The 27,697-nt window shown below is 42.2% G+C and overlaps 1 protein-coding gene across 10 annotated transcripts in view; it reads right to left on the bottom strand.

Moving 5' to 3' along the window:
• The window catches only part of NF2 (NF2, moesin-ezrin-radixin like (MERLIN) tumor suppressor), an 80,382-nt gene that overhangs the window by 49,353 nt on the left and 3,332 nt on the right, over window positions 1-27,697 (bottom strand). For 7 of the 10 annotated variants that reach the window (XM_060612787.3, XM_060612785.3, XM_060612781.3 and 4 more), the window contains exons 2-3: window positions 2,668-2,793; window positions 602-724 (exon numbers count right to left, since the gene is read on the bottom strand). In XM_060612787.3, the coding sequence (XP_060468770.1) occupies window positions 602-724; window positions 2,668-2,793 (249 nt within the window). Of the gene's footprint in view, window positions 1-601; window positions 725-2,667; window positions 2,794-20,950; window positions 21,043-27,697 lie in introns of all 10 variants that reach the window. The other 3 variants (XM_060612784.3, XM_060612782.3, XM_078435607.2) reach the window with 2 other exon arrangements.

A 27,697-nucleotide genomic window follows, 5' to 3' on the forward strand; every position in this document is an offset into this window, starting at 1 on the left:
ATCTCTTCAATTCGGTTGAGCAATTACGGAATGCCTCCTGCATATTCAGTGAGCTTTGCCTTTAAAGGGCTTATACTCTAATGAAGGAGTAGGGATAAGACATTCACATACAATGGGCAGCATGAAGCATGATGCCTGAAGTTCCACACATGTGGGATTAGTCACGTGGAGTCAAACTCCAACTCACTGGAGTTCTGAAGTCCTGTCTTAATGACAGCAAATTTTGAACTTTTGGAAAAATCACTCTTTCCAAGACTTTCTCTTTGGACTTCCTTTGTAACTATTAAGTACTTTTCACTTAGAAGAAAATAGGATCCATCTTCAAAGAGACTTCAAGCCAGGTAGCTACTTGTACCCGTTCTTTCACTACCCTATTTTTGCAATCTTCTCTGACACCAATTCTCCTTACTCAAGTACAAGTTCTATTCTGAAGACTTTTCCCCCCATTATGGAACCAAAGGGACTGACTTCCCAGAGGCAGGACATTTTCACGATGCCAAGGCCTCTGTGGTCAACACCGTGGGGGCCATCCAGGCTGCCTCGGCAACTACCCCTGGGTGAGTTCTCTCAGAATAAACGGGGCTAGCACAGACTGGTGTACCTGCAAGAAGAATAAATGTTGTGTGATCTCCTGAACCAGCTCCTCCTCGGCATTCTCGGGATAAAATTTGGCCAGGAAGTGAAAGGTGACTGGCTCTTCCTTTGAAACATCATGATCCAGCACCTGCACAATTACAGAGCAAAAGAAGAACAAGGTATGTTGGCACCTGTTCCTCCCCTGCCACCATCCTTTTGCAGGGAGCGTATAAATATTTTTCCCTCTCTAAATTCATCACATTTCCCAAAGGCTATGATCCTACAGTTTGAAGCATTCATGAAGCCATCTATAACAAGAGGTAATATTCACCTCACATGGCGTTTCTGAACCAAATTAATCAATATCCCCAACGGGTGAGAGGAGCTGAGATTATTAAGGCACAGATGTTCTCAAGGCCACAGAGATAGTTAAAAAGTAGAAATTTATAACTCAAAGGTCTTGGGCACTATCTTTTACAGTAGGCTGAAGGCTTTTTAATTTTCTAAACTGGTGGATTCTCCCTATATTCTTTTTGTTACTGCTAACCCCCAACATTTAGGTCCAGATCAGGATGGACCTTAGAGATGATGAACTCTATTTTCGTGAAATCCTCTGAACATTAACTGAGCAACAAAAGTGAAATGTGTCCATTGTGGCAACCCTTGTTTCAAGGAACCTCTAGAGATGCCCTACAAAATACTTGAGTGCAGCCAGTAAACCACACTGCCTTTAATCTTCTAACAATTTCATCCACCCACTGAAAAGCTTGAACCATCTGCTCTCCAGAATGAATTTCATTTCAGGACATAAACATGCCATGTGACAGGCTACAAGGCTCCATTAACATGTGTCATAATTTATTTCCTTTGAGCAGCAGGTTCCATGGCTCCTGATGCCCCCAATCTAATATCCATTTGGCCAACACTCAGATATGATTTAAAACTTATTTTGCTGAGAATCACAAAAAGATACACAAAGTTCTGCTGTCTTTGATAGATAATTCTTCATGCTCCTGTCCAAATTCCAGGTGGCAGTGCCCAGGAGATCCAAAATAAACCAGATCTAGGACACTCACTGACACTGGCATGTGGGGGCCCTTCAATGCTCATGATCATGGGAATTACCATATGAAATTTATAACCAGCAGAGATCCCAACAACGAAGATTCAGATTACTGTGTACATATGGAAACACAATTTGAACACTTGAGCTTAGAGTCAAACTTGTAAAAAACAGGAGGCGTTCATTGTTTATCATGCCATGCAGCAGATGATAAAATCAATTGCAAGGGGTACCATTTGGAGTAAGAATTAGACATTGACTTATTTTGAGATCTAGGGGTCTTTTAGGAGTTACTAACAAAAGCAGATGGCCCTGTTCCCAAATGTCTTCATGGTTAGATAGGCAGGTAAGTAGGTAAGTGTGGCTTTGTGTGCACATGTGAATCCACGCAGAAGGCAGTTTCCCTAGGCAATATCCATTTCTAAGCCACATTAGAACTGCCGGGAGCCCCAACTCATCATCCAGGCCTCAGAAGCCCCAGAGAATCATAAAGACTTAAGACAAAACGGTCATTCTGTCTTCACCACAGGGACCAGGGCACTCTTTATTCTTTAGATCGTGTTAATGATTAAATTGAGTTGGGCCACAGTGTTTCTTGAAAAGACTTAAAAACATTCCCTAAAGAACATGAGTCCCAAGCAAATCTTTCAAAGACATAAACTGTATTTAAAAAAAAAAAAAAAGGGCATAATAATATAATAGTAATTTTTATTCATAAAGCCTGACTAGTGGTTCAGTAAGTTGAATAGCATAAAGCCAGAAGCAATCAGCCTGGTGACAATGAATAAAGAAGCCAGGGATGGCAACAGTTTTATGCTCATTGGTTCTGCTCACCTAGGAGAACGTGTGAGGGGCAGTAAGCCTGTGGCATCTCCAGAACCTGTTTTCTACATGACTTACTCAGGACTTGCCCCTTTCTCTACTGTGCATCCATAATGCCCCATGATGAGTAAAGAAGCTAGGCACATGCTCAGGGAAAAACCAGAGCACACACCAGCCTCACTGGTTTCATCAAGTTCCAGCCCAACCTTCTTGTCCATTTTGAGCCAGGCCACGGTGTCCTTGATTGTGTACTGCAGTCCAAAGAACCAAGTTTCCCGAAGCCCCAGGGTCCGGCACACCAAATCAAAGAGGTCCTTCCCTTTCCACTTCATCTGCAATATAACAGACCAATAGGGAAGGGCAGCGTGAGCAAAAAGTCATAATCCACTTGAACAAAAACCTTTTCTCTGTACTCCCTACTCTCAGGTGCCAAAATGTGGGGATGGCACTAAGATGGCTGATGAGCACAGAATTCCTAAATAATTTTAAAGCTTCCTACACAAAACCATGAGTGGGAAAATACCAATTAGAGCTTAATGGCTTAATCACTGCAAAGCATACACAATACCTCCCTTGGACAGTTCCTTACAGATCTTAATATCCCCAAAGCTGCTAATTTAGGAAAGCTGGTAAATAAGCATCCTCATTTAGGAGAGTCTAGCCTCTTCAGTTAACCCAGGGAGATGGCTAGCTTCTAGGGACATTGATTTCTTTGAGACTTTGTCATTGATTTAAAGAAAATTTTTTTAATGTTTATTTCTTTTTGAGGGGTGGGGTGGGGGTGGGAGGAGACCCAGAATCCTAAAGGGGCTCCAGGCTCTGAGCTGTCCGCACGGAGCCCGATGCAGGGCTTGAACTCACAAATGACGAGATCATGACCTGAGCTGAAGTCAGAAGCCACCCAGGCACCCCAGTCGTTGATTTTTTTTTTTTTAAATCATGACAGTGTCCTTTGATAAAAAGCTAGTGTTTTCTTGTTTTTGTTTTATAAAGACTAGTTTTACTGAAAGTTTTTTTTTAAAGCAATACAGGGGAGGAAGTTAAAACCCAAGCCATAAATCACGTACAGTCAGCCCAACTACACATCCTTCCTATTCCGATGCATAACTGAGGCCAAAGGAGAGGTGACTCACCCATGGTCACACGGAGCAATTTCAAATTCTCAGTATCTAAACCCAGGGAATGAACAGACACCAATAAACTGCAGCATGCTTAACCTACAGCTTCACTTTCAAAAGGATCTAAAGCAATGGCTGCTAAACCCTTTTCTCAGCTTTTCAATCTCAGAAAATGGAAAAGCAAGTTCAACATCTTAATAGGGGAAAAAATGCCCAGCCGCTTGGTAAATGTTGCCACCTTGTGGCTTCCAAGTTAAATCACCCAGGGTGTTCCCTTACAAGCCCCTCAGCTGCTGCTTGCCCCCAAGCCCCACCCCTGCTGGCCCCCAGGTATCAGGTGGACATTCAACTGTACACCAGGGACAGTTGTGAGCACACGAGACACATCACAGACATGGAGGTCACAGTAAGAATAATCTTGGGATTCAAATGCAAAGTCGCCAGGCACCCGAAGGACAAGACCACTGGACTGCAGAAGCATCTGTCCTTCTCCAGCCCTCATTAGAAATCTTCTCCCAATGTCCTGGCACATGGAAGATGCATAATGAAAAGGAATGGGAGAAGAAGTTAGGGTTTAGAGACAGGTTATAAAAGCAAGAAGGAAAAAAATAAGTTAGACCTCTAATATCTGATTGGCTCTTGCTAAAACCTGATTGTACAGAGCATTTTTCAAGTAGGTCTTCTATTTTTAATATATATGAATGAACAGTGTGTTCTCTGGGAGGTACTCAGCAGGAAAGCCCATCCATTCTCCGTGTTTACAGTCAAAGAGCAAAGTAGCGACCCAGATGGAAGGGCACCAAAACCGCAGCAGACAAGTGGCTGAGGTATGAAATGGCTTTTGTCCTTCACGGGGGCCACTTCTCCTGTATGTCCTTCTAGCTCTGCCCCATCTCCTCTCTGTGACTTTAGTGAGACCCCTGTAACACTACAAAGGATGAGGTCTTTAGAAATTATTTTGAGTAGAATAAAATAAAATGACAAGTTTTATTAAAAAAAAAAAAATGATGGCCTTCCCCTTCTGCAAGGCTTGCTAAACGCTTGCGGGCACACCCATTCCCCAGTCTGACAACAGCACAAAGGATTTTTTAATTCAAGGCAGGTTTTAATTCCTACAGGCAGACTTCACTGAAGAAATGTTATTTTGGAAAACTAGGAGCTTCGGGATGCTGATTATCCTCTTGTCTCTATTTTAAGCCGGTACATAGTATATAAATTATAAATGACTACCTTTCTAGGAGATAATGTAAGGCTAAAGAACAGACATTAACTTGGAGAAGTTGAACACCCAAGGGCCAGGAAGATCACAGTATGGATTCCCAGGCTGCCATAACTCACAGCCACGGAGGGGCCGGGCTCTGCCACGGAGGACCCGGGCGCAATTGGGACGTGCAGCACATCTCAACCAAAGCTGAGAATAGTGAATTTCTTGACTAGGGGGAGAGGGGGTGGAGTTTAAATTCTGAAACATAGTATCATATTAAAGCAGTTTTCCTGCATTCCTTTCTACTTCTTTGTTTTTAAAATGCAAAACGACCCCTGTTGAATGCAAATAGACGTCTTTGTTTCCAGGAAGCTTGCAAGAAAGTGAGGAGGGGGGGGAAAAATCTCACACCAATTCACGGTGTCTTATTTAGATTCTTAACTTTGACTCTAAGGATCATAGAATGTCAGTGTTGGATGTGAGCCGGAGTCATTAGCTACTGTAGACCCCTCCCCTTTAAGTATAAATAAGGAAACCGAGTCACAGATTCTTTGGCAGCCTTCTGAAGCAGACACTGGCCTTTTTCCTGGCGATCTAAGGTAGGCAACCCCCTCAGCTTCTCAACGGCCTCTTTTTCTGCTAGGAGGCTTTCCATTTGTCTTGCCTTCCACCAGCACTCCCCAACCACCTTTTCCAGTAAGAAACGTGTCTTAACACTCTTCTCCCATCCTGAAACCAAACCCATTCTTGGGAAGAGCCAGATATTGCTCCTTTACAGCTCAGTGTGAATTAAAGCCTCTGCTACAGCTCATTCTTTGAACAAGCACTACAGAGCACATCCTATATGCCCCGAAATGCCAGACACTGAGGACGCAAAATGGTGGATGCATGGGCCCTATGGGAGACACAAGCAAGGACCTAAGTCAGAAAAGGCTTTAGAGAACAAATGAGGGTTAGACGAAAGAGAGAAAGAATTCTTAAAAAGAAAATCATGATAATCTCAGTGAAATGCAAGTCATCTGGTAGAGGTGAGACAGCCTGAACTCAAGAGGGGGCGTGGTGAGAATGGGGCGCCATGTGGGGCCAGGTGGCTCGTCTTGGGAGTCACTGAAGGCTCTTGGGCAGAGGAGTAATGGGATCAGATCAGCATTCCAGAATGCACTGGACAGGGCGGACAATAAGTTGGAGGAAAGGAGCCTAGAACCTAGAATCAAGAAGGGCAGAAAGGAGGCCAACTCCCGCCTTGATTAAGGCAGTGGGAGGGAGAGAAGACAGCCTGAGAATTGGAAAGAAGGCAGTCCCAGAGCTGGCACCTGAGTGCTGGTAGGGACTGAGGGATCAAGAATGAAGAGGGACACCTGCATTTCTGGCTTGAACAGTAGATGGTTCCACTAGAGGAGAGATGGCATACAGGAGGAGCAGCATGTTTCAGAGGGAATAGATGAACAATTGTTAGGATAAGTTACCATGTCAGAGGAAACCAGGTAGAGATGTCCTAAATACATTTGATTTAAAGTCTTATTAGCTCAGGGGCGCCTGGGTGGTTCAGAGGGTTAAACGTCCGACTTCGGCTCAGGTCATGATTTCATGGTTCGTGAGTTTAAGCCCTGCATCAGCCTCACTGCTGTCAGCACAGGGCCCTCTTCAGATCCTCTGTCCCTCTCTCTCTCTGTCCCTCCCCAGCTCACGCATACGCATGCTCTCTTTCTCTCTCAAAAATTAATAAATATTTTTGAGCTCAATTTATTAGCTCTATTTATAAAATCAAATGTTCTATCATAAAGTAATTAAGAAGTTTTTCTTTTGGAGGTGCCTGGGTAGCTCAGTCAGTTAAACCTCTGACTCCTGATTTCGGCTCAGGTCATGATCTCACAGTTCCGGAGTTCGAGCCCTACATCAGACTCTGTGCTGACAGTGGAAGCCTGCTCAGGATTCTCTCTCTTCTCTCTCTGCCCTACCCCCCCCCCCACCTCAAAAATAAATAAACATTTCGTTAAAAAAAGAAGAAGGGGCGCCTGGGTGGCTTAGTCGGTTGGGCGGCCGACTTCAGCTCAGGTCATGATCTCACGGTCCGTGAGTTCGAGCCCCGCGTCAGGCTCTGTGCTGACAGCTCAGAGCCCGGAGCCTGCTTTGGATTCTGTGTCTCCCTCTCTCTGACCCTCCCCCGTTCATGCTCTGTCTCTCTCTGTCTCAAAAATAAATAAACGTTAAAAAAAGAAGAAGAGGGGCGCCTGGGTGGCGCAGTCGGTTAAGCGTCCGACTTCAGCCAGGTCACGATCTCGCGGTCCGTGAGTTCGAGCCCCGCATCAGGCTCTGGGCTGATGGCTCGGAGCCTGGAGCCTGTTTCCGATTCTGTGTCTCCCTCTCTCTCTGCCCCTCCCCCGTTCATGCTCTGTCTCTCTCTGTCCCAAAAATAAAAAAAAAAAAAAAAAAAAAAAAAAAAAAAAAACGTTGAAAAAAAAAAAAAAGAAGAAGAAAAGGTTTTTCTTTTGGGTTCAATCTAACCTCCAACACATTGTGTACCTACATGAGGTTCCACTTTTCAACAAGCCCTTCCCTAAGTGTATGCAGACTTGTTTAGTCCTCTTAATTTGGGTTTCTTTTATTTTACTTATTTTGAGAAAGAGAGAAGAGTGTGTGAGCATGCAAGCAGGGGAGGAGCAGAAAGAGAAGGAGAGAGAGAATCCCAAGCAGTCTCCCTATGGTCAGCACAGAGCCTGACGCAAAGCTTGATTGAACCCATGGAACGTAAGATTATGACCTGAGCTAAAATCAGTAGTTGGATGCTTAACCAACTAAGCCACCCAGAAACCCTGGGTTTCTACTGCTTTACAAACAAGAACCACTGGTCACAGTTGTTCCAGGTGATTCCCATGGCACTCTGTAAAAGGAGGTCTTGGGTTGTGAATGGGCTTCCTTGGTGCCAGATGACTCACCAGAATGTGACCGTGTCCCTTTTCACAGTTTTATCAGTGATCCACTGCATTGTGCTGATGCTGTGACGTGATCTGAACATCTGAGTGTCTCCTAAGATTGGAGGTGCCTCAGAGCAATAGTGACATCAGTCATCTCTCTGTTGCCCACAGTGCCCAGTCGACTTTGTACATAAAAGACACAGCAGGGGCACCTGGGTGGCTCGGTCAGTGGGGCATCTGACTTCGGCTCAGGTCATGATCTGACGGCTTGTGAGTTCAAGCCCCACATCGGGCTCTGGGCTGACAGCTCGGAGCCTGGAACCTGCTTCGGATTCTGTGTCTCCCTCCCTCTCTGACCCTTCCCCACTCACACTCTGTCTCTCTCTCAAAAGTAAATAAACATTAAAAAAATTAAAAAAAAAAAAAAAAAAAGACACAGCAAACGGGGCACCTGGGTGGCTCAGTTAGTTAAGCTTCTGACTTCGGCTCAGGTCCTGATCTCACGATTCGTGAGTTCAAGCCCCATGTTGGGCTCTGTACTGACAAGCTCGGAGCCTGGAGCCTGCTTTGGATTCTGTGTCTCCCTCGCTCCCTGCCCCTCCCCCACTCTGTCTCTGTCTCTCTCTCAAAAATAAACAAACATTAAAAAAAATAATAAAAATTTTAAAAAGATACAGTAAACGATGGTGTCAAACAGAAGACTCGCCTACTTCAAAAACCCAAGGCTCGGGGCACGTGGGTGTCTCAGTCGGTTAAACATCTGGCTCTTGATTTCACCTCAGGTCATGATCTCATGGTTCATGAGATCAAGCCCCACGCTGGACTCTGTACTGACAAGCACAGAGCCTGCTTGGGATTCTTCCCCACCCCACCCCCGCTCCTCCCCAGCTCATTCTCTCCCTCTCTCTCAAAATGAATAAATATTAAAAAAAAACAAAAAACAAGGTTCAAAAACGTAAAGCAAAATTAGCTGCCATGCATCCACTCCTCCAACAAATATTTCATGAACACACCTTGTGTCCAAGCACCACTCAAGGTACAGAAGATAATAAGGAACAAAAGAGACAGTCTCTGCTCTTACAAAATGAGCTTAGGACATGAGCCAGTCACCTCCCTCACCCTACACACAATAATCAACTCCAAGCGTGGTTTCTAGCACTACAACACTTGTGAGTGCCACAATAGGGACCCCCAGGAAGGGACACTGTCTTTGAGGGCAGGGAAGAATGGCATCTAAATTAACTCTCATGGTGGGAGAGGGGAGCCAAGTGAAGACTGGGCTTGAGGAAGAAACAGTGAACAGGGTAGTGTGATCCAAGCACGGGAACAGCATATGTAAAGGTCTAGAGGCAAAAAAGCTTAGATGGTCCGTGTAGGAAATGAAAGCACCGTAGTTCAGTTTGACTGGAGAATTACTGCTGTGCTTCTGCAAGGACCCAAACTGCCACCTAACACCAATTCTTTGTCAACTAACTCCACCTCTCTCACTTTCACTACAGAACCCAAAAAGTTATCCGGGTGACTGTCTTCTCCCTTTTCCCCAAGGAGAAAACATAACCATATCATTCCAGATATACAGAAGTCGAATCATTACCTAAGATGGATGCCTCTGTACATTAGGGCTTAATTCTTTCCAGGAACCAGTCTAAGAGGCACAGATAGATAGCTGTCTAACATCAGTATGAATCTCCGTGCTGTCACTGTGTGACCTCGGGCAGGTTATTGAACTTCCTTGTGCTTCGCGATGGGGATAATAAACAGACCCTGTCTTAGCAGATTAATCTAAGGATTAAGTACATTAATATATGTTAAAAGCCTAAATACTTAGTAAATATAGTGCCCAGCTCATGGTAAATACTCAATAAAGGGTGGTCATTATTCATTCTAATCCCACCTCCTCTCCTTACATTCTCAAATGGTGCCATGTAAAGCCTCCTGGTCCTGTTTCACTCCATGGATGATGGATGACAGATCAGAAAGGGCACCATCAATTCTCATCGAGCTAACCATGCTATCACTCATTTGACAAACACTTATTGAGCACCCATTACATCCTAGTCATTATGTTCGGCACAAGAGATAAATGATGAATTCAGGACAAGACACTGTCGCCATTCATGTCTGACAGGGAAGACAGGTAGGTAAATAGATAACAAAAATGCAACCTGGTAAAGGCTAACAGACCACGGTGCTGTGGAAACACAGCTCGGGCCTGGGGGCCTGGGGTGAGGGGCTTCCCTGAGGAGACACGGTCTGAGCTGGGTCTTGGAAGCCAGGCAGTAGTTGATACTCTGGTGAAGGGGCTGAAGAAAGGGAGGTCATGCCAGCCAGAGGGAACAGCATGTCTGCCGCTTGGGTCCAAGCTGTTGCAAAGTGAAGGAATGTTCTTTGCACTTTTCTAGTTAGTATCTATCTGACAAGCAGCATAATTACACTATCTGCAGTACTGAATGTTCAATGCGGTACTGAATAGGCAGCTTCCGCCCGATGCATGTGACACTTCGGACTCTCCACAAGTTGATTAGGAAGCAGGTTGCTCAGTCATGGGTTCCAAGCAGCCACGCATCCCATAATGACACCTGCCAGATCTCTAAGAAGATCCCACGGCCAGTGGGATGAGTCTCATATTTATTTTTTTATTAAAATATTTCCTTTTCTGATACCTGATAGCACATAAGCCTTCCAGGCTTTGCCCTTACACTACTTAAAGGTCTTTTTGTTAGGGTCTGTTCTTTTTCCAGAACAGATGCTTTAGTGTTCACTGAGGCCCATGTCTCTCCACCTGGCCTAAGTGTTCAAACTCCTCCCCACACATCGGCACAGCTCTGTGCCTCATCTCGGCCTAATGAAGAGCAGGGACGCTAACAGGCAGACAATCATTTTGCAGACAGGAAAAGGGAGGCGGCAGGAGTGAGAGAGGTGATCTGCAGGGAGAAGGCAGGAAGAAGCACAAATCTGGACTCCATGGTGTGCAAGCAAGCTCCTGCTCTGCAAGCCTTGTCCTCGAGGTGCCCTTCAAGCAGAGGGGCTGATGGTAGTGAGCCTGGAAGGACAATGCTGCTGGCTCTGTGGCTGTGCTCTCCCATTACTCTAACAGGCTGCAGTGCTATTTCATAGATATATACTTGTGCCTGCATCAAAGATAGATGCGTATGAACTTTATAAACGGGACTAAGTGCTGTCAGCTTGTTATTTTTCGTAGGGGCGGGATTTATGAGCTTTACCCAAAGTGAAGTGCTTGTAATTTATCAACCTAGAATGTTTTAAGTAAATAGCACTAAGCACTCACCCTCCACAGCAGGAACATAGCACTTCTCTGTTGTAGGAAGCAACTGGCACCAATAACCTACAGCGCTGATTGGGGTCTATTAACCGGGGAAATGTTATGAATAGCATCTCTTGGCCAGGTTTAGACTCACAACCCTAAAACTACCATTTGTTTTTTACTTTTGACACTTCACATTGCATTTCTCCCACTGCTTTCTCTGGGTCATGCAGCCACCAACAATCACACTTACTCACTGATAAACCCGGGGAGGGTCAGTAGGAAACCAGCTCCATGATGGGAAACGGCCACAGTTAGAAGATGACAACTTTCTTAAAGAAAGAGAACTGAATTTGGCCACCATCTGTGAAGTGTTGAAGAATTAAGACAACAGAGAAACTTCGGCTTTATAAAGAAGACTCAAATCTGGAAAAAGCAACCAGGGAAAAGAACATTCCATTTCATAGAGGTCTGGGGGACTAGCCGCACAAGGCATGCTATTTGATTAGCTGTCTCTTCCAGAAGATGAAAGAGAAGTGACAAACCCAGCATTTGCTTATTAGGGTTTAACTCACAAGCTGCCCTAGTATTTGCCATAAAAACTGTCAAAAGGTTAGCCCCCTTACAGATAGAGCAATGAAGGAACTGTGCCTCCCCAGGCTCAGGACATGGGCCATGTGTTTACCACTATTTCAGAAATGGAAAACCAAGGATAACTGTGATTTCCTCTCTTAACATTTACCCCTAAATGGCTTCTGCAGTCATCGCTGGCCTACAAGAACCAGTTTGTAAGTCTAGAGGGACGCCTGGGTGGCTCAGTTGGTAAAGCGTCTAACTCTTGATTTTGGCTTAGGTCATGATCTCAAGGTTGGTGAGACGGAGCCCCACGTTGGCCTCTGCAGTGACAGCATGGTGCCTGCTTGGGATTCTCTCTCCCCACGCTGTCTGCCCCTCTCACGGTCATGCATGTGCAGGCACACGCTCTCGTTTTCTCTCAAAATAAATAAACATTTATTTTTTAAAAAGTCTAAAAAATTTAAGATGCTAATCTAAATATAACTTCTATTTGTCCATTTTGAAAAAAAATAGATACCAAATACTTCCATTTACAAGATAAACACAATGGAAAAAGTGGTAACAATGGTTTTCCTGTGCAGTAAGTGAATAATGGGCTCCATTAAAATCTATTCTGGTTGGGGTGTCTGGGCGGCTCAGGTGGTTAAGTGTCCAACTTCGGCTCAGGTTGTGATCTCATGGTTTGTGGGTTTGAGCCCTGCATAGGGCTCTGTGCTGACAGCTCAGCCTGCTTTGGAGTCCGCGTCTCCCTATCTCTGTCCCTCCCCGGCTTGCACTCTGTCTCTCTCTCTCAAAAATAAACAAACATCAAAAAAAAAATTTTTTTTTAAATCTATTCTGGTTAATCAAAGAGGATAAACAAGTATAGTAATGAAGGTGTAAAACTGACATGCCCAGACTCAAGGTGTGGTATCATCCATCACACCACAGAAGTGGGCTCTTGTGTCTCATGAACCGAAATTGCAAAACTATTGAGCCGTTTCCTGTCACGATTAAAGGACACCTCACACCTAATCAGCCATTATTTCCCAACACAAGGGAAAAGGGAACACTCCAAAAAAGAGATCAACTTCTCTGTTCTACCAAACACAACCCCTATATTTCTCATCTAAATCTGGGCAAAAACCTCTTCGCAAAAAAGACCACCTCCAATCTCTTGCCTGTCAGTTTCTGCCATAATCAAACGCAGCCAGTAATTTTCCTCTCCTAATCCCCCAATCATCTGTTAGTATGCCAAATATATTTAAATTAATGGTTTCAAGGGATGCCTGGGTGGATCAGTTGGTTGAGCGTCTGACTTCTGCTCAGACCATGACCTCATGGTTCATGGGTTCGAGCTCTGCATCGGGCTCTGCACTGGCAGTATGGAGCCTGCCTGGGATTCTCTTTTTCCTTCTCTTTCTTTGCCCCTTCCCCACTTGTGCTCTCAATCTCTGTCTCTCTCAAAAATAAACCTTTAAAAAAAAGTTTAAATTAATGGTTTAAAGGCCCTCCACCAATTACTTCCTCTCTCCAACCAATTACCCTGTTACAACCCAGCCTGTGCCCTCCCAAGTCAGCAAACCTATTGCTTCCATTTATCCAGAACCAGACCTTACTAAGGTCCATTCCTTTATCTCACCATTGTCCCCTTCCCCCATACAACGCCAGGTACATGAATCAGTATATACACGGGGAAAATGAGGTGTTTGTCTTTCTCCAAGATCCCTGTCTTTCCTCCAGTCTTACAGATCACAAACTCCTTGAAGGCAAGGTTTACTATGCACACCATACACACACACACAGACACACACACACACACACACCATGCTGTAAGTCTCCCAGAACACAAGCAAGTACTGCATAACCTGTGGCCACTCCATAAGTGCTTGTGGTTGGCTGATGATGTGGATGATAATGATGATGATAAGTAGATGAGGCTTCTGAGTAGAACAGTCTTCTAAGTAATGATTGCAATGAAGCAAGAATTTATGATACTCCTTATTAAAATTCTAATTGCATAATTGGGCCTTAAGGTATACATTTTCCCCCTTTGGTGACACACTGATTTCTTTTCTCTAAAAATACCTTGGCAAAGAAATCCAAATCTTGGAGAGCCAACCAAGAAAAATTTCCATAGAACAAAAGAAACTACTAAGAAACAAATCACAGCACCTTGGGAAGCCACAAAATGGAGGTTTTAAACTCTAAGTCTTTCAAAACTAAGTGAATTATAGTTTTCTGGGGGAAAAAAGTCCTTATGTTTGTAGCTTCTGGCATGTTTCCCGCTACAGTGGAAAGAAGGTATGGGAGCAGCAGTGAACCCAGAGAAGGGATCTGTATCCTAAACTCTACTTCTACCATACACAAGCCTATATATAACCTTGAGTGAGCCATGCAACTCCACTGGGCCTCAGTTTCTTCCTCTGTCAATCTCCTATGACCTCTGTGCAAGGTCCCGATTTTATGATGCTATGAAAAAAGATGAGGCATTTCAAAGTCAGCTGACAGAGCAAAAAGAAACAATACAGTTATGGTGCTATAAAAGCAATACAGTCCCCCAAAAGCAAAGGAGACAATCTCTATCTTTGGAATTTAGCTCACAACATGAGAGCAATCATAGCCTTGTCAAATAGCTATAAAACACCCAAACCTGCTGTGTTGGGAAAGTCACTTAACCTCTTTGGGTCTCAGCTTCCACAATCATCAAGTGGTCTTTGAGGATTAACACCCTCTGAGTCTATGAGCTTGAGATGGTTTTGTATAAACCATGTAGCACTTTTTCCACTGTTATAATAATTTTCTTTTAATCCTTTAACATTCCATTCTATATCTTAAAATCATTTTCAGGGATGTAAATGACACTTAACATTTAATTTATGTGTGCTTTCTACATTCTTTCTCCTTACTCAGGGTTTGCCATTGCTACTGTGCTCCTTACTCCTAATAATCAAGAGCTGTATTAATAATAAACTCTCTAATGTAACAAAAATGGTCATTGTAATGTGACTGAAAAATAACTTTTTTAGCACCTAGCACCCTGTTGATACGCAGCAATTATCAATAATCACAAAATGTTGAAATACTGAGAATAATAATTCTGCAGAGAGCTACAAACAGGAAACACTTGGTGCAGGTAGACACAGAGCTAAATTTTAAATGTCTAAACGTGAGGTAAAACTAGTAGACTGAGGGATGCCTGGGTGGCTCAGTCAGTTAAGCATCCGACTCTTGAATTCAGCTCAGGTCATGATCTCACAGTTTGTGGGTTCAAGCCCCACATCGGGCTCTGCACTCACCGCATGGAGCTTGCTTGGGTTTCTCTTTCTCTCTCTGCCCCTCCCCCACATTCGCTCATGTGCGCGCTGTCTCTCAAAATAAATAAATAAATATCAAAAAACAAACAAACTAGAAGACCGAAACACAACCCATGACTAAGTATTATCCAGCCGATTAACTCCTCCTGCCCCAGGATATCACAAAAATTACAGTTTGTATTTAAAAGCACACTCTTTCAAAAAAGCTCCTGGCAAAACAGCTGGAGCATAATCCATCCGTGTAAATGAGCTCATGGAGAACCCCAATTCTAGCCTAGAAAGAAATTGTAAACATTCGGGTTCTGTTTCTAGCTTGACCTGTCACAGTGGTCAGTGATTAGGACACTGATTTAACAACACTGGAAGGTATAGGTAGGAGCATACAGGGCTGGTAAAAATGTCTGCAGGTGGATGAGGACGACTGTGGGTTGAAGACTTCTTTAACATATTTATGAGACTGATTTAATCTCCAGTCAATATGAGTAGGACACTAGATAAAGACACTGTTGCTGAATTTAAAACTACAGATCAGTTCAGATAAGTTCAGTAATTACTCTGGGCTTCAGTTTTAAGTTTTATCTGAAAGTCAAATTATCAAAACGCCTAAAGATTGAAACTGGGAAGGTGGATGGGGGAACCATAAGTAATGTAACTCACAAGGAGCTTTTGTGACTTTTCCAAAGCTCAGTCTTTTCTTTTCTTTTCTTTTCTTTTTTTTGCAAAGAAGCAAAAAGTCAAATAGTGTTGAGGGCTGGAAGAGAAAAAGGACCCGATGCCTTTAGAAATGATGTTCTCTGACCCCACCTAGTGGTGGCCGGAGTGATTTCTAGGCTGGGATAAGCACCTTGAGTCTCCGCACTGGTGACTGAAGATTTGATTAAAGATTTTTTTTCCCCTGAGATCAGCACCAGTTTGGTAATAAATTTTTATGTGCTAAAAATGTACTAAAACATGTGGATTTAGAATCTAAATTAGACAAAGCAAAGACGGGAGGATGGCACACATCATCCTGTAACAAACCAGAGAAGCCTCATCACCAGCTGGCTAAAAAGATTAGCAGCTCTGAGAAAATTCAACTCTGGGTTTTTAAGACCTCAAATGCCTTTAACTTCTGAAATTAAAAATAAACAAGCACCAAAAATGTTCTTGGACAAAATGCAAAACTAGCATGAATAATTGGAGAAGTCGTCAAAAACAAAGAACAGAGAAAAATGACACACTGGGGACAAAAGAACAGAAAACAAATATGGCAGAAATCAGAAAAGAATCCTGTTATCACAGTGGGCATCAAGAGATCAATCATATAGCACATCACAAAAAAAAAAGATCCTTAAACAGAAATATGGTGTAGGATAAAGCTCATTATATTTAGACTAATTCTGGAGTCGAGAGAGCCTACATTTACAAAGGTGTGGATAACCTGAAGAAGATTCAAAGAAAATAAAAATGATTAAAGGAGAAAATCTGTAGTGCCTCCAGCGTGGGACCCTTCCTCTTTACTCCCACACCCCCAACTCGTGATCACATGAGAAGCTAATGTCTACCAAGTGCTTACTACAGTCAGGCCCTGGGCTAAGTGTCTATAAAGGTCCACTGCACTCATGCCTTCAAACAATCCTGTAAGTAAAATACTATTATTCTCCTCATATTACAGATGTGGAAATTGAGGCTTAGAGAAGGGAGTTCAAGATCACTCAGGCAGCAGGTGGCAGTGGCAGGGCTTTCACCCACACCAACTTACCCCTTCTATCGGGATGTCAGCTCTTGTTCCCTAAGCAATATTGTTCCTGTCCTCCAGCAGATTTTTCTCACACCTACATGCTCAAATCCTGAGATGGCTTCCTACCTAAGAAGGAAATATGAAAGGGGGAGGTGTGCAATGAGCTGCTTCTGCCCAGATCACCTAAAATAGGATGTTAAAGCAGAGGGCCTTTGAAATCAAATTCTTTCCTCTCATTTGTCACCCTAAGAACTGAGGCCTGGGTTGGGGGAAAGAAGAGACATGCCCAAGATCACACAGAGCAGCTCTGCCTAGAAGCCAGGGGTTCAAGCACCAGTTTCAGGGCTCTCCCTGGTGTTATACAAGTAACACCCTGACTACAGCCCCGGACCAGACAGAGGAAAGTGAGCTGACCTCCTGAACCCAAGGCTGGCCATGTCTCACCCAAGAACTGCCTCCTGCTTGGCTGGCCTTGACAACTAAGGACTGGCTCTAGACCTCAGTACCTCCTGAATCTTGGGCCTAATAGGTCTCCTGCTCACTCTTTGTCACAGAAGACCCTGAGCCCTGGCCTCATCCTCCTGGTGCCCACGCCTTTGGATTCAGCCTAGTTTTGTCCCAGGCTCCAGCTAGTTCAGGTTTCCATGTGACACCCAGCCCAGAGAGGTTGTCTTCTAACCGGGCTCCTTGTTTCCAAACTCTTCCCAACCCCACCCCCAAATACTTCAAATCATTCTGCGTGGAGACCACTTTATTTATTTTTTTATTTTTTTAAGTGTTTGTTTATTTTTGAGAGAGAGAGACAGAATGCGAGTGGGGGAGGGGCAGAGAGAGAGGGAGACAAATCCAAAACAGGCTTCAGGCTCTGAGCTGTCAGCACAGAGCCTGACACGGGGCTCGAACCGACAAGCAGTGAGATCATGACCGGAGCCGAAGTCGGATGCTTAACCAACTGAGCCACCCAGGTGCCCTAAGACCACTTTAAATCACTCTCCTAGTAAAAACCTCAAAGCTCCCCCACTGCATTTGATGAATACAAGCTCCTTAATCTGGCCTTCAAAGGCTTCTAGTATCTGTCCTGAACCTAGGAATTTAAACACATCTCTCTTCTCTTCTACCTCAAACCACAGGATTGTATCTTATAACAATTGCAATAAACAAAACAATACTATTGCCTTTGCTCAGGTCACATCCACTGATCCGTACACTCTTCCCCTTTATCTGTGGACACAAACCTTCCTTCAATCCCTGGGGGCAGTTGTTCCCCTATTTACCCCACTGCAGGGTTTTTCTTCTCTCTCTCTCTCAACAGGAACACATCCTCATCTGATAGATAGATAGATAGATAGATAGACAGACAGACAGATAGACAGACTCCTTTGCATTATCTTTTCATGTGTATCCTGTTTCTCTAACTCGATTATGAGCACCCTGGAAATCTGGGACCTTCCCTCTTAAATATCTTTCTATGTGCTCCAATGCCCTAAATATTAGGTACTCCAAAACTGAGCTGCACAGGGGAAAGGGGATGGAGAAGGAGGTGGACTTCAAAGAAGTTAAATAACTGACTTTTCAAAGTACATGAAAAGGCCTCAGAATAGAAGGGTTAACCAATTGTTATTCATGTGGACACACCAAATATTAAGAGAAGACATCAGGCTGAATATAGGGAAGAACATTCTGACCACAAAGCTTGTTAAATATGCAACTAGAAAATATTTAACTGTTGCAAAATAAGCTTCATCTTAAGCCAAAGGCAAGGAATTCCAAGTAGATCATGGCAAGTGAAAAGGATTCACTTATGGAAAATGTACATTTGATTCAAAGACAAACCAGACACTGAGGCAATTTAGCAGAGGCTGTCAGTCACATCATCTACCAGCCAAAAACTTAAGCCCACTGGCAAGTTTACAAAATGGTTTTGAAATGGTATCTTACACCAATTGCAATAAATAAAATAATACCATAGACAAATAGTTGAGTTAGGAAGTTCTTTGTAAAATCTCTTATTTCTACTTTCTTTTTCCTGTTTACCAAATATCAAAGTTCTCTCCAGGTTTCTAATGGTTTCTTTCCTTTTTCTACTTGGAGCTTCCTATGTGGGTAGCATAGCTTAACAGAAAAAGAGCCAGCCAGCCTGGAAGAGAGATGACCTGGGTTTGAATCTCAGCCCCATCACTGGTAGCTATGTGGTGGTCTTGGGCACAAAGAGGGGGGAACACTCGGGTGCCTGGGTGGCTCAGTTGGTTAAGCTTCCGACTTCAACTCAGGTCATGATCTCACGGTTCGTGAGTTTGAGCCCCCAGCACAGAGCCTGAAGCCTGCTTCAGATTTTGTGTCCCCCTCTCTCTCTGCCCCTTCCCCACTTGTACTCTGTCTCTCTCTCAAAAATAAACATTTAAAAAAGGGGGGGGGGGGCACTTGAGCAGAGCCTAGAAGGAGAATGAGAACATCTGTGCCAGCAGACAAGTGAGAAGGACATTCTATGCAAAGGCACAGCAGTATGAAAAGAGGTACTTTCCAGAAACAGCAACCAGGACAACAGGCCAAGAGCAAAAAGGGTAAGTGAGGAAGTGTGGGAGAGCCTGGGAAAGGGAGCCAAATGCTGAGAGGCCCTGGATTTACTTCCTTTTATGTAATAACCTGTATATGGAACTTACCTGTGCCAGGTGCTAGTCTAAGCACTTTACCAATAATGACTTGGTTTTAATCCCAGTACCAATACCCCACACAGGAAGAATTATTATGCTCTCCATTTTACAGATGAGGAAACAGGCATCTGAAAGGATTAAGGAACCTGTCTAAGGGTGCTGAACTGGTTAGGGCAGAACCAGGGATCAGGATCCTAAGACCATGCTCTCCCCAGACAACACTCATAACCTCTAGGCTGTGCTGCTTCAGAGCCCTGACAGGAAACTGGAACTTGAGCTAAGACCTTCCCAACTGACTTGAAAACCTAGTTGTGAGGTTCAAATAAGTGACTGCTAGCCTCTTGGTCATTATTTTTTTTAATGTTCATTTATTTTGAGAGAGAGACAGCCCACGCATGAGCAGGGGAGGGGTAGAGAGAGAGGGAGAGAGAAAATCCCAAGTAGGCTCCTAAGCCCAACATGGGGCTCAAACTCATGAACTGTGAGATCATGACCTGAGCTGAAATTAAAAGACGATGCTTAACCCACTGAACCACCCACGTGCCCCTCATCGGTCATTATTGAGATTCTCCCACTGTCCTCTTCTTTCTCTCTCAGAACAAACGGTGGCTCTGCTGGGACTTTATGCAGGCTATTTGCCCTGTTGGAGCCTCCAATTCCCACTCTGAAAATGAAGCCAATGACAGGATCTCCATCCTAAGCAGGTCTTGATCACCACTAGGTCCACACTGGTACTCAGTAAATATCTGTTGAGTGAGTAAGTGAATCTATTCCAAGTATCAAGTGAGATAGTACATTGTAAAGCATTTAGCACAGCACCTGGCACACAGTAGCTGCTATTCCCTAGTCCTTCCTCCTACAAAAGAGCAGATATGGGCTCCAGCAGATGGCAGCACCAGCCAGTATATATACCCTGCTTCTTTCACCCTTCACCAGCACAACTGCATCCATCATTCACCTCAGACTGCCCACGTCCTAGATGTGCGGCACCCATGCCATCCATGGGGACTGCTTAACCCCCATGGAAGAACCCACAGATAAGGCAGAAACCTTTCTTCTGAAATAAGAAGTTTCTCAGTGCCCTCATATAGAGTCCCATTACTATCTACAACTAAGCAATGAAATGACCACCACTGCCCTTTGGGGATTTGCATCCTAGAAGACAAGCATTTACCTATATCTTGGGGTGTCTGGGATGTAACATCTTACTGAAAACACCAGAGTTCTTTCTGTTTTCCTCTTTCCAAAGTTTCTACTTTATGTCCATTTGTATGTTGGAATGATCTGTAATGTTGGTGTTTAATCCAATCACAATCCCACTGGGGTATGTGAAAACATCTGGGATATCAACAACCAACAGGAGAAGGCGGCTTTGTTTCCAATGTAAGATGGTATTAGAATCTCTCACAACTCAATTTTGAGAAATTTTTCATATTTGGCTCTTCTTACTGATAGATTGAATTATTAGAGTAAAATTCCAGCCTAGATAAGAAATAACACAACCGTTTAGCCTCCTGGCAAATTACGTTCAGCACCCACTTTCTCAAAATGACAAATATCAAATATTTCAAGTGGAAAAATCCTCTAAAACATCAAGCCAATTGTGCAATGCAGCAAGTAGTGCAAGAGATTTATTTCCTACCTCTGCGGCAAAAAAGTCTGAACTTATTAGCATAAGGTAACATGATTCATATGTTAACTAACACTGGTTCTGAAATTGAGTCCTCCTTGGACCACCACCTACCTGTATGCCTCAATGAAGAATTCCTCAAGTACCATCTCTCCGCTTCTTTTTTTTTTTTTCAAAATGCATCTGCCATCTCCTGGTATCGGCACCTTGCTCAGTTAATGTACAACATAAAAATAGGGCAGGAGAAAGTCTAATAGTTTCTCAGAGCTCTATCATCATAAGTCAAACTACCATAACTTTCAACAGAATATCTGAACATCTTCGTTTACAAACAGGTATTTCCACTGGCAAGTCAATGAGATGCAACTGTTTGACAAATTGCAACAGGGCAGTGACCACAGTGACCTGCACCTCCTACTGTAGGCCAATTATACTCCCTTCTAAGTTCTTCCTTTCTGCCTGGCACTATGTATTCCAGGAATCCCTATAAAACCTTGCAGGGTCAATAGTATTAGTTCCATTTTACTGATGTGGAAACTGAGGTCCAAAGAGCTTCAGTATCTTACCCAAGCTAGAAGTCCAGCTGGAATTCAAGTCCAGGTCTAACTTATTTCAAAGACTATGCACTTTCCACTAATGCTTTGCAACTCTCTGGACTAGCAGCACCATCACTGTTTGAGAGTTGAGAATGTGTTAGAAATGCAGAATTCTCAGTCCTACTGCATAAGTACAGAATGAGAATTCTCATTTCATCAAGATGCTAGGCCGTTTGCTGGCATATTGACAGACTATACTATACCATTATGCCTCTCTGAATATCACTACTCTTATCTTCTTCTATAGACCAGTGGTTCTCAATATGGTGGCAGGGAGAAAAGAAGGGTGTCCTTCTCCCCCTCCGCCCCCCCGCCGGGACACTTGACAATGTCTGAAGACATTTTTGGTTGACATGACGGGGAGCACGGGGAGGTGCTACTGGCATCTAGTGGATAGAGTCCAGAGATGCTTCTAAACATCTTACAATGCACAGGACAGCCCCCACCACAACAAAGAATTATCCAGCCAAAATGTCAACAGTGCCAGTGTTTAGAACACTGCTATAGTTGATAATATTGTACATCCTCTTTGGGTCTGGGTCTGTTTAAAAAAAAAAGAAGAGATTTTCATGGTAAAACTATGGCTGAAGAAATCTCATACAAAATCCCTTTCCTTACTGGTCAGTCTCTCACAATCTCTTACAACATTTATCTCTTTTTTTTTAAGTTTATTTATTTTTGAGACAGATAACTCGCACTAGAGTGAGGGAAGGGCAGAGAGGGAGAGAGAGAACCCCAAGAGAGAATCTTTGTACTGACAGCACAGAGCCAGATGCGGGGCTCAAACCCACGAACCGCGAGATCATGACCTGAGCCAAAATCAAGAATCAGATGCTTAACCAACTAAGCCACCCAGGCACCCCTCTCACAACGTTTGTCAACTAGCAACTTAGATCAGGGGTTGCCTGGCTGGCCCTGTCAGTAGAGCATGTGACACTTGATCTCAGGGTTGTGTGTTTGAGCCCCACACTGGGTGTAGAAATTACTTAAAAAGTTTTTAAATTAAAAAAAATTAAAGAAAAAAAAAAAAAAGAAACTTAGATTAGGGATCAGCAAACTGCGGTCCACAACACAAACCTAATTCACCACCTATTATTGTGCAATCTGAGAGCTAAGAGTAATTTTTACATTTTTAACAAAATGTAAGTTTTTAAATAACATTTCATCACTTGTGAAAGTTATATGAAATTCAAATTTCAATGTTCACAAATAGTTTTATTGGAATAAAGTCATGTCTTTTGTTTCCATTTTGCCAAAGGCTGCATTTTCTTTAACATAGCCTGAGATATAATTCATGTACCTTAACATCCACCTATTTAAAGTGCACAAGTCAATGGTTTCTAGCATATTCATAGAGTTGGGCAACCATCACCACTGTAAATTTTAGAATATTTTCATCACCTCAAAAAGAAACCTTGTACCCCTTGGCTATCATTTCTGTATTCCTGCACTTTTCCCAGCCCTAGGCAACCACAAAACTACTTTCTATTTCCCTAGATATCCTTCCAAGGGAATAATTATGTGAAATATATGAAACAATATGTGTTCTTTTGTGACCGCTTCTTTTACTTAGCATGTTTTCAAGGTTCATCCATATTGTAGCATGTATTGGTATTTCATCCCTTCTTAGTGCCAAATAACATTCCATTATATTGATATACCACCTTTTGTTTACCTTTTCATCAGTTGAGGGACATTTGGGTTGTTTCCACCTTTTAGCAATTATGAATAATGTCACTACGGACATTTGTGTCCAAGTTTTTCTGTAGGCATATGTTTTCATTTCTCTTGAGTAGATACCTAGTAGTGAATTGCTGAGTCATATGGTACTCTATATTCAACAGTTTGAGGAACTGCCAGACTGTTTCCCAAAGTGGCTGCACCATTTTACATTCCCACCAGCAGTGTATGAGGGTTCCAATTTCTCCATATTCTCGCCAACATTTGTCATTATATGCCTTTTTTTGATTCTAGTCATCCTAGTGGTTGGCTCTCATTGTGGTAAAGTGGTATCTCATTGTGTTTTTTATTTTCATTTCCCTGATGACTAATGAGGGTATTTTTTCATGTGCTTATTAGCCATTTGTGTATCTTCCTTGGAGAAATGTCTATTCAGATCCTTTGCCCATCTTTTTAAGTAAACTCTATGCCCAACGTGGGGCTTGAACTCACAATCCCAAGATCAAGAGTCACATGCTCTACCGAATGAGTCAACCAGACGCTCCTCCTTTGCCCACTTTTGAATTATTTGCTTCTCATTACTGAGCAATAAGAGTTCTTTATATGTGTTAGATGTAAGACCCTTATGAGATCTATGATTTGCTAATATTTTTTCTTTTCATGTTCTTGATGGTGTCTTTCAAAGCACAAATGTTTTTAATCTCAATGAAGTTTATCTACTTTTTCTTTTGTTGCCCATGCTTTTGTTGTCATATCTAAGAATCATATGCCAAATCCAAAGTCATGAAGATTTATCCCCATTTTCTTCTACGAGTATTACAGTTTTAGTTCTTACGTTTAGGTCTTTGGAGTTAATTTTTGTATGTGGTGCAGAATAAGGGTTCAACTTCAATCTTTTGCATGTGGCTGTCCAGTTTTCAGCACTGTTTGTTGGTAAGTCTATTCATTCCTCCACTGAATAGTCTTAGCACCCTTGTCAAAACTCAGGCAACCATAGAGTATGGGTCTATTTCTGGACCCGCAGTTCTACCCCATTGATCAATATCTCTCTATCTTTATGTGAGTACTACACTGTTATGTACTATTATGTTATGGTTGTTTTGTAGTAAGTTTTGAAATAAGGAAGTATGAGTCCTCCTACTTTGCTCTTCTGTTTCAAGATATTTTTAGCTATTCTGGATCCCTTGCAATTTCATATAAACTTTAGAATATTTATCAATTTCTACAAAGTAGTAAATGGAAATTCTGATGAGGATGGTGTTGAATGAGTAGATTAGTTTGGAGAATACTGCCATTTTAACAATGTTAAATCTTGTGATCTATGAACAAAGGATGTCTTTCCATTTATTTAGATCATCTTTAATTTCCATCAACAATGTTTTACAACTTTCAGAGTATAAGTTTTATACTTCTTTTGTTAAATTTGCTCCTAAGTATTTTATACTTTCTGGTGCTATTATAAATAGAATTTTCTTAATTTTCATATTGTTCATTGCAAGTATATAGAATTACAAGTGATTTTTGTACATTGCTCTTATATCCTGCAATCTTGCTGAACTTGTTTATTAGGTCAAATAGTTTTTTTAGGGGATTCCTTAGAGTTTATATACATGCTCATGTTATCTGTGAATATATTTTTATTTCTTCCTTTCCAATATGGACACCTTTTATTTCATTTTCTTGCCGAATAGTCCTGGCTAGAACCTCCAAAACAATATTGAAGTGGCAAGATATCCTTGTCTTGTTCCTGATCTTAGCAAGTAAACATCCTTCTTTCACTAAGTTAGCTGTGGGTTCTTCACAGATACTCTTTATCAGGTTAAGGAAGCTCCCTTCTAATCCTATTTTGTTGAGTGTTTTTTATCATGAAATGCTGCTGAATTTTGTCAATGCTCTTTCTGCATCCATTGAGATGATCATGATTTTTGTTTTTTATTCTATTGATATGATGTATCACATTAATTCATTTTCAGATGTTAAACCAACCTTGAATTCCTGGAATAAATCTCCCTTGTTATGATGTAGGATTCTTTTTATTTGTTGTTGGATTCAGTTTGTTAATAGTTTTGTTAAGAATTTTTGCTTCCATATATATATATATACACATGTATATATATATATATATTTTTTTTTTTTTTTTTTTTTTTTTTTTGAGAAAGACAGAGAGAGAGCCAGCAAGGGGAAGGGGAGAGAGAGACAGAGAAAGACAGAGAGAGACAGACAGACAGACAGAGGGAGTCCCAAGCAGGCTCCACAATTCCAGTGCAGAGCCCCCCATGAAATGTGAGATCATGACCTGAGCCGAGATCAAGAGTTGGACACTTAAACAACTGAGTCACCCAGGTACCCCATTCCATGTATTTTTTAAAGTAATTTCTGAGCTAGCCAGGTGCCCCATTTTGCTTCCATATTCATAAGAGATCTTGTCTCTAGTTCTCCTGTGATAGCTTTTTTGGGTTCTGGTATTAGGGTAATGCCAGCCTCATAAAATGAGTTGGGAAGTATTCCCTCCTCTTTTTTTTTTTTTTTTTTTTTGGAAGAGTATGTTAAGAATTGGTATTAATTGTTCTTGAAATGTTTGGTGGAATTCAGTAGTGAAGCCATTTGCGCCTCTACTACCTAGAGCCTGGACTTTTGTGGGTATTTTTATTACTGATTTAATCTCTTCACTTGTTATAGGTCTATTCAGATTGTCTGTTTCTTCTTGAGTCAATTTTGGTAGATAGCATCTTTTAAGGAAATTGTCCATTTCATTAAGTTATCTAATTATTTGGTGTACAATTGCCATTTTAGTTTAGTTTTCTATGTGTTTCATGTCTTTTTTGTTTCTCTATTCCTCCTTTACTACTTGCTTTTTCATTAAGTGAATATTTTTTAATGAAGGATTTAAATTTATTTAATGTTTCCTTCACTATACTTTTTAAGTGTTTGGGGTTTGCTTTGTTTTTAGTGGTTGTTCTAGGGTTTACCAGATAATCTTGACTTAACCAAAATCAGCTTCAGATTATACTATCTTTTTTTTTAATTTTTTTTCAACGTTTTTTATTTATTTTTGGGACAGAGAGAGACAGAGCATGAACGGGGGAGGGGCAGAGAGAGAGGGAGACACAGAATCGGAAACAGGCTCCAGGCTCCGAGCCATCAGCCCAGAGCCTGACGCGGGGCTCGAACTCACGGACCGCGAGATCGTGACCTGGCTGAAGTCCGACGCTTAACCGACTGCGCCACCCAGGCGCCCCATGAAAACCTTAAATTTTTTTAATGTTTATTTATTTTTGAAGGGGAGAGAGAGACAGAGTGTGAGTGGGGGAGGGGCAGAAAGAGAGGGAGACACAGAATCCAAAGCGGGTTCCAGGCTCCAAGCTGTCAGCACAGAGCCCGACGCGGGGCTCAAACTCACAAACCGTGAGATCATGACCTGAGCCGAAATCAGACGCTCAACTGACTGAGCCACCAGGAGCCCCCAGACTATTCTATCTTAATTCCAGTGATATATAGAAATATTATTCCTATATAGGTCCTTTCCCTCTTTTTTTGTAAACTATTGTTCATATATATATATATATATATATATATATATATATGTGGGGGGGGTGTATGACATCTACTAAAATTATATATATAGTTACATATATAAAATATATACACATTGTTGCATATATATAAATATACATATTGTTCACACACACACACACACACACACACACACGTGACATCTATTAAAATTATAAACCCAACACCCAACAATACATTGCTATAGTTATTACTTTACCATTTGTGGCCATTTCCTTAGCCCATTACAGCTTTGCTCCGATCCACCTCCTTTGTGCTGTTATTGGCAAGTATACCACCCATAAATTACGTTTGTAGTAATAGGCCCAACAGCACATTATATAGGTATTATTTCATACAATTGCTCTTTAAGTCAGTTAGAAGAAGGGGTGCCTGGGTGGTTCAGTTGGTTGAGCATCCAACTCTTGATTTTGAGTCAGGTTATGACCATAGGGTCGTAGGATCAAGCCTTGCATTGGGCTCCATCCTGAGTGTGGAGCCTGCTTGGGATTCTCTCTCCCTCTGCTCCTCTCCCCCACTTGCACATGCACTCATTCTAAAATTGAAATAAATAAATCAGAAGAGAAAAATATGCATTTCTACTGTCTTTTGTAATTATATAATTACCTTTCCTGGTGCTCTTTTTTTTTTTTTTTCATGTAAACTTGAGTTATTATCTAAAGGCACTTGTTTTCAGCCTGAAGAACTTCCTTTCATATTTCTTGTAAGACAGGTCTTTGAGCGACATCTCCAGTTTGTCTTTATCTGAGAAAGTATTTCACCTTCATATTTGAAATAGCCATTTTGAAATATCCAGCTGTGCTGGATATAGGATTCTAAGTTGACAGGTTTTTTTCTTTGAGCACTTTGAATATGTTATCTTTGAGCACTTTGAATATTCTGGACTCCACAGTTTCTGCAGATAAGATAGTTGTTAATCTTATTGGGGTTTTCTTGTATGTGACAAGTCATTTTTCTCTTACTGCTTTCAAGATTTTTTGTCTTTGACTTTCAGCATTTTTACTATGATGTT

The sequence above is a fragment of the Panthera onca genome, chromosome D3 (genome assembly GCF_046562875.1).
Source record: "Panthera onca isolate mPanOnc1 chromosome D3, mPanOnc1 haplotype 2, whole genome shotgun sequence".
NCBI lineage: Eukaryota > Metazoa > Chordata > Mammalia > Carnivora > Felidae > Panthera > Panthera onca.